The 11,645-nt window shown below is 41.5% G+C and overlaps 3 protein-coding genes across 4 annotated transcripts in view; all 3 read right to left on the bottom strand.

Annotated features, from left to right (window-relative positions):
- Positions 1 to 234: 234 nt before the first annotated feature.
- On the bottom strand, positions 235 to 3,383 carry LOC122820947 (zinc finger protein 436-like). 2 transcript variants are annotated; one of them, XM_044098690.1, is made up of 6 exons: positions 2,997 to 3,383; positions 2,675 to 2,762; positions 2,461 to 2,585; positions 2,025 to 2,269; positions 1,841 to 1,938; positions 235 to 1,583 (listed from the first exon to the last, which is right to left on the bottom strand). In XM_044098690.1, the coding sequence occupies exons 1-6, from the start codon at positions 3,217 to 3,219 to the stop codon at positions 380 to 382; spliced, it is 1,983 nt and encodes a 660-aa protein (XP_043954625.1). In that variant the 5' UTR covers positions 3,220 to 3,383; the 3' UTR covers positions 235 to 379. The 2 variants fall into 2 exon arrangements, with proteins under 2 accessions (XP_043954625.1, XP_043954626.1); XM_044098691.1 differs by having other exon boundaries at positions 2,073 to 2,269; positions 2,997 to 3,323.
- A 412-nt stretch (positions 3,384 to 3,795) lies between these two features.
- Positions 3,796 to 5,712, bottom strand: LOC122820840 (high affinity immunoglobulin gamma Fc receptor I-like). Its single transcript, XM_044098474.1, has 6 exons — positions 5,562 to 5,712; positions 5,412 to 5,447; positions 5,032 to 5,319; positions 4,707 to 4,952; positions 4,036 to 4,152; positions 3,796 to 3,938 (listed from the first exon to the last, which is right to left on the bottom strand). The coding sequence occupies exons 1-6, from the start codon at positions 5,590 to 5,592 to the stop codon at positions 3,826 to 3,828; spliced, it is 831 nt and encodes a 276-aa protein (XP_043954409.1). The 5' UTR covers positions 5,593 to 5,712; the 3' UTR covers positions 3,796 to 3,825.
- A 1,201-nt stretch (positions 5,713 to 6,913) lies between these two features.
- The window catches only part of LOC122820809 (uncharacterized protein DDB_G0271670-like), a 16,536-nt gene continuing 11,804 nt past the window's right edge, over positions 6,914 to 11,645 (bottom strand). The window contains exons 7-11 of the mRNA XM_044098428.1: positions 11,536 to 11,645; positions 11,407 to 11,457; positions 8,373 to 8,639; positions 8,048 to 8,293; positions 6,914 to 7,956 (exon numbers count right to left, since the gene is read on the bottom strand). The exon at positions 11,536 to 11,645 is cut by the window's right edge and continues 136 nt beyond it. Of these exons, the coding sequence (XP_043954363.1) occupies positions 7,898 to 7,956; positions 8,048 to 8,293; positions 8,373 to 8,639; positions 11,407 to 11,457; positions 11,536 to 11,645 (733 nt within the window). The 3' untranslated portion in view covers positions 6,914 to 7,897. The remainder of the gene's footprint in view (positions 7,957 to 8,047; positions 8,294 to 8,372; positions 8,640 to 11,406; positions 11,458 to 11,535) is intronic.

The raw sequence follows: 11,645 nt of genomic DNA on the forward strand, positions 1-11,645 counted from the left end.
AGAACCCGGAGAGAACCCACCATGCACAGGGAGAACATGCAAACTCCATGCAGAAAGACCCCGGGCCGGGAATCAAACCCAGGACCTTCTTGCTGCAAGGCAACAGCTCTACCAACTGCACCACTGTGCAGCCCACTACTTCAGTTAGCATGCTAATAATGCTAATGTTCAAAACACTCCAGCACTGTTTGACTGAAAGGTTGGAAGAGGTAAACACTTTTCTCAATAAACAAGAATATGAAAGATAAATTTATTGAACAGTGAATTCTCCTCATAGTTAGAGGACTTCAGTGATTAATGATGTTTCAGCTTTCAAAGCCAGAAACAGTTTAAGAGTCATAATAATAAATTATTTAGTCCTATGTGTAAATTAAAGTGGTTACGGCGCTGCCTGTGCAGCCTTGTGGCTCTTCATGTGAGTCTTCAGGCAGTGGCTCTGAGTGAAGGCCTTCTCGCACAGGGAACACTTGTACGGTCTCTCTCCGTTGTGCGTCCTCATGTGGACGGTGAGGTAAGTTCTCCTGGCACACGTTTTCCCACAGATCCCACAGACGTATGGTTTGGCTCCTGTGTGGATCGCCACGTGGTCGTCCAGGTGAGTCTTCCGTTTGAAGGACCAGCCGCAGTGAGGACAGCGGTATGGTGTCTCCCCGGTGTGGACCCGCATGTGGATGGTCAGCGGCCCCCTGGTGGTGAAGCCCTTCCCGCAGCGGTCGCAGCGGTACGGCTTCTCGTTGGTGTGCGTCCTCATGTGGATGACAAGCTGCTTGCTGGTCAGGAACATCTTGCAGCAGACGTCGCAGAGGTACGGTCTCTCTCTGTTCATGTGAATCTTCTCGTGTTGCTTCAGAGTGGTGGCCAGCTTGAAGCCCCTCTCACAGATCTGGCATCTGTGGGGTCTTTCTCCAGAGTGCGTCATCTTGTGGCGGGACAAAGATCTGTTGCTGCTCAGGAATTTGCCGCAGACGCCACAGAGGTACGTTTTACACTTCCTGTGCGTCCTGTGATGAGCCATTAGCTGCGTCTCCTCCTCAAACAGCTTGTGGCAGGTGGGGCATTCATGACAGAGTTTGTGGTTGTTCTCCAGAGGGAACACAGACGTAAACGAGCTAACCTCAGGTTGGACAGGCTGCCGTCCTGAATGGACCTTCAGGTGCTCATTCAGACTGAGGACACTGAGGAAAGACTCTCCACAGCTGGGACAGTCATCCGTTCGGTGCTCACTGTGAAAATGATCCTTTGATGCCTCACCTGACTCTCCACAGACTCCACAAACACTTCCTGCTTCCTCCATGTGACTCCAGGCGTGTTTAATGAGAGCAACCTCAGATTTCTGGGCAGCTTTGCAGACTTTACAGGAAAAACCAGTTTCAGTCCAAACATCGTCAGACGGATTGACTTCTTCTTTCTCATTAATGAGCTCGGAGTCTTTCTTTTCCCGTTCATCTGGTTTCCAGCTGCTGTCGCTTCTGTTTGTCTCTCCTTCAGTCCCATCAGCTGCATCTCTGTCCATCTGAGCAGCAGGGGGCGCCACGGAGTCGTCACCTGACACTGACGTCATAAGAGCATCATCTTCTGATTCCCTATGATGATGTTGTGATGACAAGAAAACCAATTAAACCGAGAAAAAGAATGAATTTTTTGTTTTATTAAAGATTTCTGTAGATATGTAGATGATAGTCAGCTTTATTTAATTATTAATCCTAAAGTATTCAGTCCAAAAACAACAGTTTTACAGGATTACGCCTTTTAAATCAATAAAAATATAACTTATTCACCCAAATTGTTGTTTTTATAAATTATTGATGCTATAACTTTATTGACCCTCTGGACGTCCTACCTCATCTCCTTTGGTTGTTGAGTTTCCTCACAGACCAACTTGGTTGAACTTTTCTCCATCTGAAGAGAAGGAATTGCTTCCTGAGTTTCTTTCTTTGTCTGGAAAAAAAAAAAACCCATCAGAACCTGAAAACTAAAAGCTGCTGAGCAACAAAACGAGCCCAGAGCCAGAAGTTCAGTTTTACCTCCAGTCTAATGTAGATTGTAATCTTTCTAAGCCGCGTGGATTTGACCTTTCTGACGATCTCCTCGGGGGTCACCGTCTTCAGAGTCAGACGCTGAAGTCTCCGGCTCTTATCCGACGTTAAGATGTGAAAAGGTTTGTCGTCTGCAGCCAGCTGGGGGACAGCAGACCTGAGCAGGCTCAGAAAGTCCAACTCCTGCAGGCCTGGAGGACACTTCAGGGACACCAGAGGACATTTCTTCACCACTGGAAGCAGAGAAACACGGATAGACAGAATAAAGTCACTGCTACGTTTACATCAGCATGAATCAGACACTTTATTAAAAAAATCAGACAGATTTACAAGAAATGAGGAAAAATGAAAACTAATTACAGCGTGAACGAGTATGGATGGGTTTTTTTCTGGGAGAAATAAACAAGTCAGTGAGGTAAGGTACCGTTTTTGGACAGGATGCTGATGTTGGAGTCCTTCAGGATGCGGACGCTGAGGTGTATGGCGCTCTGTGCATCACTGATCTGAGGTCTGCCAGGCTTCCTTCGATCAGACTGAGGCGATGAAGAGCTGAAAGAGACAGTACCAAGTTAATGGGCCTTATTCACACCAGTCAGTGTGTAACAGATCATCTACTGAATCAGATCAGCAGCAGGAACCTTGATGAAGCAGTTTGTGTCGGACTCTTCAGACAATCATCACCCTCCTCTTCCTCAGCTGATCCATCACTTCTGCTGGATGGCAAGTCTGGGAATACATCAAATTATTTAAGAAATAAGGTAAATGTTTCATTTATTTGCATCACAAAAGAACCGAATCAAAGAAAATTAAGTAGTGTTAAGATAAAATTTTGTGTTGTTCCTAATTGCATCAAAACGTAGTATTTTGAAGAAAAAGCTTAAAAACTTTATATATTTAAGAGAGTTCTGCATGCCGCTCAGTGCTCTTAGATTTAACTATGAATGAGTTAAAGACACGAACCATTTGTCCCGACAGTGAGCTGGTTCCGAAACAGCTCCAGCTGCTTCCTCTGCCGGCGGATCTCCACACGGAACCCCGAGGCCTCCTCCTCATATCCGGATACCACCGTCTCAACCGCCGCCAGGATCTCCCGGGACACCGCGGCGAGCCTCTCGGTGACAAACCCCCGCAGAAAGTCCGCTTTGTTCGGCTCAACTGGACTCTCCACCGGGTCCTCCTTCATATCTGAGCCCGATATGGTTCACTGTTTCGGGGGGAATGTCATCCGCTGTCCGCGGTGTTTACTAAAGCTGCTTCTTCTGGCCAAATACAACTGCAGCTTACCGCTGTCGCCCCCTGGTGGTTCTAACTCAGTGTTTCACGCGGTAAAATTATTTTTAGTGAGCAAATGACCAAAAGAGGAAGAAACCTTTAGGAATCTAAACTGAGTGTTTTTGGATTCTCAATATAATGAAACACACACAAAAAAAGACAACCACGTATTATGTAAAATATGAATGAGTTAATTTAATACTTTGTATTTTTTAATGTAAAGGTTAAAAAAGCCAGATATCTTAACAGAGTAGCCGAGTGAAGCTGACACCCCAAAGCAAAGAAGACGACATTTTTAAAATAATTTCTTAGAAATAAATAAGTGCATCAAGCGTCTTTACATTTTCTAAAGGAACAGATGTTGGTGTGTTTACTTCTAATTTTAATTCAGAAAATCCAGCCCAGTTTGTTTTTTGGTAAATTATTTTATTTAGAGATTTTTTAGAGCATATTTTAGTTGGAGTTTTGGAAAGCAGTTATTTCACATTTCTGCTGTCTGTTTGGAAACCAGTTTATGTCAGAAGTGATGCTGTGTGGTCACTGCAGTGATGACGTTTTCATACAGATCGTCCAATCCCTGCCCAGCGTGGAAGGATGAGGTCATTTCCTCTGACACAGGTGGGTCGTTTGCTGAATTTAGAGAAATTATTTATAAGAAAACAGAAAATTCATCATTTATTTGATGAATTGTTTGATTTTCAGGTCAGTGAGTTTTTTAAAGTGTTACCTTTGGTTCTCTGGCGAAATAAAGACAGCATGAGGAGAGTGGAGATGAAGTACGGACAAACCACCAGCAGGTGGCAGACCAGTCTGCTGTGGAGGGAGACGGTGGTTGGATGTTTTCCTGCAGGTAAAAACGTCACCATGTTGTGACAGAATAACATAATCTGTGAAAAATGAAGCTAATCCACCTCCTGCCTGAGCTAATGCTGCCACTTCCGGTCAAAAACAACCCAGCAAAACCACAACTAAGATCTTAGTGCTGTCAATCACACCTGTGAAGACGCTGCTCACAGTGCTGCTGGTGGAGAAACAACTTACTGCTCCAGGAAAACTGTTTATCCTCTGTCGCTTGTGGTCATGCTAACTATCCTGAACATTCCTGGCAGGCTCCATTGTGAGGGAGATGTTCAGCAGGAGGGTGTGAGCAGCACAAACATGAGGATGATTGAGCGTACTAAGGCCCTAAGAGAATGGAGTAGCAGTTCATAGTGATACCACACGTCAGACCTGAGAGACGAACCACAAGTTTGATGAAGCAAAGCAGCTTTTTGTTTTGAGAATATTTGAGAAGCTGATCAAAAACTATTTTAAATTTAATACCAAGAACATCACTGGAAGAAACAAGTGATACTAATTATTTTACATGAATAAAATAAATTAAGAGAAATTCCTGACCTTTGACAGAGATCCTGCTGGATGGAGACTCTCCATGACCTCTGATGTTACATTTATAGAGGCCTTCATCAGAGCTGGAAACATGGAGGAGGGTCATGTGACCTGATGATCCATCACCAATGAAGGAGCCATCTTTATAGAAAGCAGCTGGGAGGTTGTGGGTTGGATTCCTTGCTCTGCAGCTCAGAGTGACGTCATCTCCCTCCATCACAGGGAGGACAGGACTCTGCAGGATCACTGATCCACCTCAACACAGAGACAAACTACAGCATTTCATCCATTTCCACACAGCTTCAGCAACACTAACTCCACAGTCTGATCTTACCAGAGACAGAGAGCTGGATGCTGCTGCTGCTGCTGCTGCTGCTGCTGCTGCTGGAGGATCCAGACCTGGACTCACACCAGTACATACCAGTATCATATGGATGCAAGGAGTTGATGCTGCAGGTAAAACCAGCAAAATGCCCAAATTCATCTCCACATTGCTTCATGGGTCCTCTGCTTGTGTTTCTCCTCACAGTCCATCCATCAGGTCTGTTTTCATCCTCACAGATCAGAGTCACTGATTCTCCTCTGAAGAACTGAGATCTGCTGGGATCCACAGTCAGATGAACTGAAATAATAAAACATTCATCCTTTCATTAGTTCCACAGGATCCAATGTAGATCTAGAGTGAACAGAATCAGGTTGTAATCAGGTTGTAACCTTGGTTTGTTGAGCGGCTCAGCAGAAAGATCAGAGCTGCAGAGAAATGAGTCTCAGGTTAGTTGGAGCTTTAATCAGCAGCTCTGCTGTGGGAAGCAGCAGTGATGGTCTCTCAACATTTCCACACCAACATCCAGCAGATGGACTCACCCAGCAGCCTGTGGACAGATGTTCCCTCCATCCTGCAGCTGGATCAAATGAGACCAGCAGCAGTTTGACACTCACTGAAAACATCCTCTTCCTCTTCCTGGATCTCTACGACTCTGCAGCTCAAACCAGGAAACACAAAGATGAGAGGAGAGAAACTCACAAACTCAGCATCACATGGAGATTAAATGAGTCTGTATTCCTTTATTACATTCTGTTAGATTTCTTTAACAATTAAAAACCTTTAATTGTAGCAGCAGCTGTTGCTCAACATGTTTTGTGAAATCTAAATATTTCAGCTGTTCTTCTGAACTTGACCAGTGAAATTTCAGCTTCCTCATTTTCTCAGGTGTTTATTTCTGCAGCAGCAGATGTAGTTATTATTTTTATCACTGTTACTTTCTGATCTATTTATTGTTTTGCACATTTCCATGTGCAGCTAATCAGAAAGACTAAACCACAGTAATGCTTATGTAATTATTTCATGGGAACCTGGACTGATTCAGAAGAGTTTAAATGTCTTTCTGGGGTTTTTGGAAATGTTTGTTACTGTGAAGAACAGCTCTGAGAACTAAATCTGGTTTCTGGGTTTATTTTTTAAACGCCAGCGGATTGGTTTGGCTGTGAAATAATAAGTTTCTGTTTAAAGGGAAACGGCCTTGAAATTTCAAAAAGAAGAACCAGAAACCACCAATCAGATGAATTTTTGACACATGATGAGAAGAGAATGAATCTCGTTAAAATCTCTAAAGTTTATATGAGGCTTTCATTTTAAAGAGTTAAAATTGTTTAATTCCAGACATTATTTCTTCATATTGATTTTTATTTTTGTTTGGATGGTAAATCTGGAGAAAGACTAAAAATGTTAAAATCAAAAATATGTTTTCTTTATCAACACTGTTACAGAGAGATTAGAGCATAACAACAGTTTATTATTGCAATACTTTATTTTGTTTCCACTTGTAAAGAAAAATGTAGATGAAAAGATTGAAAAACTAAATTTAGTAACAGATTTCTGCAAGCAGTTCAGACCTGATTTAACTCGGATTTAATCCCTAAATATAACAAAACATGGAAATTAAATCAGAAATAACCGTTGTCATGCAAATCAAGGTTTATTTTAATGAATAAATATAAATGATTTCTTGGGAAAATTATCAATAAAAGTAATAATTTAGATCAAATCAGAGTTGTGGCTTCGCTCATTTATCAAAAAAACAGAAAAACAGTTCAGTCTCAGTTATTGTTCATAAATATTTGTTTTAAAATAACAGATGATAAGTTAGAACTTCAGCACTTTTTGTTATATGAACAACAATAATCTGCATGTGGATGGAATAAATAAATCCAACTTATTTCAAATCTATGAGTTTATTAACAGAAGAATATTCAACTTTACAGTCAAATTCTTTATTCAAACATTAGTAACACTGAATGTAACGCCGAGAAAAATAAAAAATGATAATAAAACAAAAACTACTGCAGATATAAACAGTAAAAGTATAAAAAATAAAACCAATAAACAGATTAGATTAGATTAGATTAGATTAGATTAGATTAGATTAGATTAGATTAGATTAGATTAGATTAGATTAGATTAGTTGGTAAATAATCTAAAACTGTTTCACAAACCAAAAGGCAGAACTGTATTTTGAAAAAGTTATTATTTTTTAAACTTTGAATTAAATGGAAATATCTTTATAAATCAATAACCTTCAGTTATTGATTCTTCATTACTGTAATGATTGATCATTCAATAAGATGGAGATTTTGCTGTTTCTGTTCAGAACCCAGTAAATTTCAACACTAATAGTTTGTGAGCATCAGATGTTTTAAAGCTTCAGCCACGATCAGCTCAGATCTAAAATGGTTCATTTATGAATGTTTTCAGGAACGTGGTACTGAAGGAAAACATCCATAACAGAGATTATCTAGATTTAACCATCAGTGATAAAAACTCCTGGGAATGAAGTTTTAAAAGTCCAAACTGTTGGTGAGACCTGCAGCTTTCTGAACAGGGATTTTAAAACGATGCAGAAAAATTTATAAAATCCCTTAAACTGATTGTCCTAAATCTTTATTTCTGCCCAGGAAAGTCCAGCCTCTGATGGGTCGGAGTCAGAACCACTGCTGTCCAGAATCGGTTGGGCTCCCAGCTCCGGACCGTTTCCCTTCTGAGGAACCAGACAGTCTCTGATTTTTAAGGTTCCTTCTGCAGAGTTCTGAATAAAAACAGGTTTGTGTGTCTGGCAGAACTAACTGATAAATGTTTTTATATTTCAAACCAACATTGTCTCAACATCATAATACAGGACAGGAGGAACGTCTTAGAAACATCTTCAGTTTGGTCCTCCAGTTCCTGCGCCTGCTGAGAGGTCAGAGGTCATGATGTTGGAAGCTGAATGCAGAGAGGAACATGTTAACTGATTGATAGATGGATTGATAGATTGATTGGCTGATGATGGATGGATCTAGTATCAGTTCCTGACCTTTGACAGAGATCCTGCTGGATGGAGACTCTCCATGATCTCTGATGTTACATTTATAGAGGCCTTCATCACAGCTGGAAACATGGAGGAGGGTCATGTGACCTGATGACTCGTTGCCGATGACGACGCCATCTTTATAGAAATCAGCTGGGAGGTTGTGGGTTGGATTCCTTGATCTGCAGCTCAGAGTGACGTCATCTCCCTCCATCACAGGGAGGACAGGACTCTGCAGGATCACTGATCCACCTCAACACAGAGACAAACTACAGCATTTCATCCATTTCCACACAGCTTCAGCAACACTAACTCCACAGTCTGATCTTACCAGAGACAGAGAGCTGGATGCTGCTGCTGCTGGAGGATCCAGACCTGGACTCACACCAGTACACACCAGTATCATATGGATACAAGGAGTTGATGCTGCAGGTAGAACCAGCAAACTGCCCAAATCCATCTCCACATTGCTTCCTGGTTCCTCCGATCGTGTTTCTCCTCACAGTCCATCCATCAGATCTGTTTTCATCCTCACAGATCAGAGTCACTGATTCATCCTGAAAGAACTGAGATCTGCTGGGATTCACAGTCAGATGAACTGAAATAATAAAACATTCATCCTTTCATTAGTTCCACAGGATCAAATGTAGATCTAGAGTGAATAGAATCAGGTTGGTTTGTTGAGCTGCTCAGCAGAAAGTTTCCACCTGCAGAGAAATGAGTCTCAGGTCATTTCTGATCTTGGCAACAGAACCTCAGTGAGAATCGTTTCCTCCTCCTTCCTGGTCTGAACCTCATCATGTCCTCAGTGTTTTGGAGATTTCTTCATTAGCAATTAGTTTGCTTCTGGTAGCTACTGTTCACAACCAGTGACGTCAGTAACGCGTTAATTTGTAACGCGTTACTGACGTCGGACCACTTTTTTCAGTAACCAGTAATATAACGCGTTGCTATTTCAAATCCAGTAGTCAGACTACAGTTACTTATCAAAATCATTTTTGCGTTACTGCGTTACTATCTTCTTTTGTTATTTAATCGTATTTCCTCTACTCGTCTTGTCGAGTGACCGACGTCTCTATGCGACAGAAATGTAAACAATGGAGGGAGATGCGCATTTTGTTGGTGGAAAAACTGGAACTATTTTGAGTTTCTGTCGCCAAGTCCGATTATTATAAGCGGCTTTGGGCTTCATTTTTTTAAAGTCGCTTGCAGATTTAATGAGTTGCGGGTTGCTCCTTTTTGGGCTCGTTTTTGAACGTGAAGTTGCTCATTTGGGTTTGGAAATAAGCAGAGACTCATAATAAATCCCAGAATTTGTCCGTCATTAAGGTAGTTTTATTCAGTCTCTCCCTGTCCATCATTTCCCGGATGATCCGTCCCGCTGTATCTTTGTTAATGTCAAGTTAATATTTTACCTCTGAATGACGTAGAGCTTCGCGTTGCGCTCCAGAAAACTGCAAACATCGAGACTAATATGAACAGCGCAATAAACGTGAAAACAGCCACGAATAAACGTGTCCGTAGTTTCCAATAATTATAATGGCAACTTAATTCTAATTATTAATACTAAGATAAGTGTCACAAATCTGTGCAGCCATCTGAGCTGTGGAGCTGCAGGAGGAGATCTGTGCGCTGCGACACCAAACGCAGGGCCGTAACGCAGAACCTGGAGCCTGGGGGGGGGGGGGGTTAAAATCCTTCTTAGAGTTTTCCAGACAACAGTGGACCACACAAATCAGTCACGTTTTTTATTTTTTTTTTGTACTGTTTTTTGTACAATCTCCTCTTCAGTTCAACCTTATCAGTGGAGACAATTTGTTGATGTTACCATTATAAAATAGCTTACAATTAAGAATTGGCAAAGATCAATGTTATTTTCACAGGAGGCAGAGCGTTGTTGTTAGCAGCTGCTGAAAGTAACTAAAAAGTTACTTTTAGTGTAACTTAGTTACTTTCCAAATCAAGTAGTCAGTAATCTAACTAAGTTACTTTTTCAAGGAGTAATCAGTAGTCCAATTAAAGTTACTTTTTCAAAGTAACTATACCAACACTGTTCACAACATGCCACCGTCACCTTGAGCCAGCAAAAATAATCTCTCCAAGCAGCTAAGAGGGACCATCTTCCTCTGAGCTCCGGTTCTGATGAGCCAGAACCAGGAGGTTCTACTGAACAGAACTTAGCAACATGCTGGTTCATCCTGTCACTGGAAGAAAGAAGCATCAGTGAGGTGAAGACATTTCTGCTGAGCCGTGTGTTTTTAGACCTGTTGGTGTTGAAGCAGCGGTTCTGATTCCAGCTGTTTCTCTGTGTGTTTTGGATCCGTGTTCTACTGCTGATCCACACCAGCAAGCAGAACCTGCTGGCCTCCAGGTTCTGCTTCTTCCTTATAGTTAACATTGTGTTTGGACAGAGGACTTGTTGTTATTTACAGCATCAATATGTTTTGGTGATGTAAAGCTCTCTGAACGGCCGTATTGCTGATATGTGCTATAAAATAAACAGAACTGATTGGGTCTAAAGATATTTCCAGTGAGTAATTTGCTCCATGCTGATGAATTCAGACTCCATCTTGTTTGTAGGGATGATGTCACTCCCACAGGATGCTGTGATGGTTTCGTTTCCAGATCCTCAGTGTTCATCTTCATTTCCATCACTTCAGATCTTTACAGATCTTTGCTGGGAGCCTCGGTGTTGAACAGTCATCTGGTTCTGGTTCCGCTTGGAAGCAGGAAAATAAAGTAAAGAAAGTAAAAATCCAAAGGTTTTTTAATTTGAAGTGACCCAGCAGCAAATCATGGCCTCCAGCGCAGTGAACCCTGGGAGATGTGGTTCAGTTGGTCTGTTTGAGTAAATAGATTCATAAACCCAAGTTCAGATTTGATTGGAGTCAAAAGTTTCTGTACAGGAAAACAGGTTCAGTTGTGCACAGAATCTGACTTTCATCTTTATCCTGTTGTGCTTCTTTCTCCACAGCGACACTGAAACTGATGGTTATGGTGCAAAAACCTCCCAGAATATTAAACAACCATGAAAACAAATAATACAAAACAGCAACATGTCCAAGCTGCATCTGAAAACAAGCTGCTAGAATAAAAGGACTGAGGATTTCAGAGTGAACATCAGAGCCTGACATGAATGACTGACAAATTTCTTCATGTACTTCAGTGAACAAGAAGCAGATTCTGCAGACGATCCAGTCAAAGTTTCCTTTTCATGAAGCACTAAAGGAGAAAAACTTCTCTTTGACCGAAGAAAACAAAGTTATAACTTCTGATCAATAATAACAGCTGCAATAAAACTGATCAGCAGAAAAATTATCACAGTGATTATTGAATTCATGCTAAACTGAAGAGAAGCTGCTGACCTGAGGAAGAGGAGGAGGAAGAGGAGGGTGGAGCAGTGGTTGGAGGTTTCTCTAGAATAAAGACAGATGGTTTAAATATCACCAGAGTGGATTATCAATGAGATTCACTGTTAGAGGATGACCTCTGACCTTTGACAGAGATCCTGCTGGATGGAGACTCTCCATGACCTCTGATGTTACATTTATAGAGGCCTTCATCAGAGCTGGAAACATGGAGGAGGGTCATGTGACCTGATGAT

This window comes from Gambusia affinis, linkage group LG18, assembly GCF_019740435.1.
Source record: "Gambusia affinis linkage group LG18, SWU_Gaff_1.0, whole genome shotgun sequence".
NCBI lineage: Eukaryota > Metazoa > Chordata > Actinopteri > Cyprinodontiformes > Poeciliidae > Gambusia > Gambusia affinis.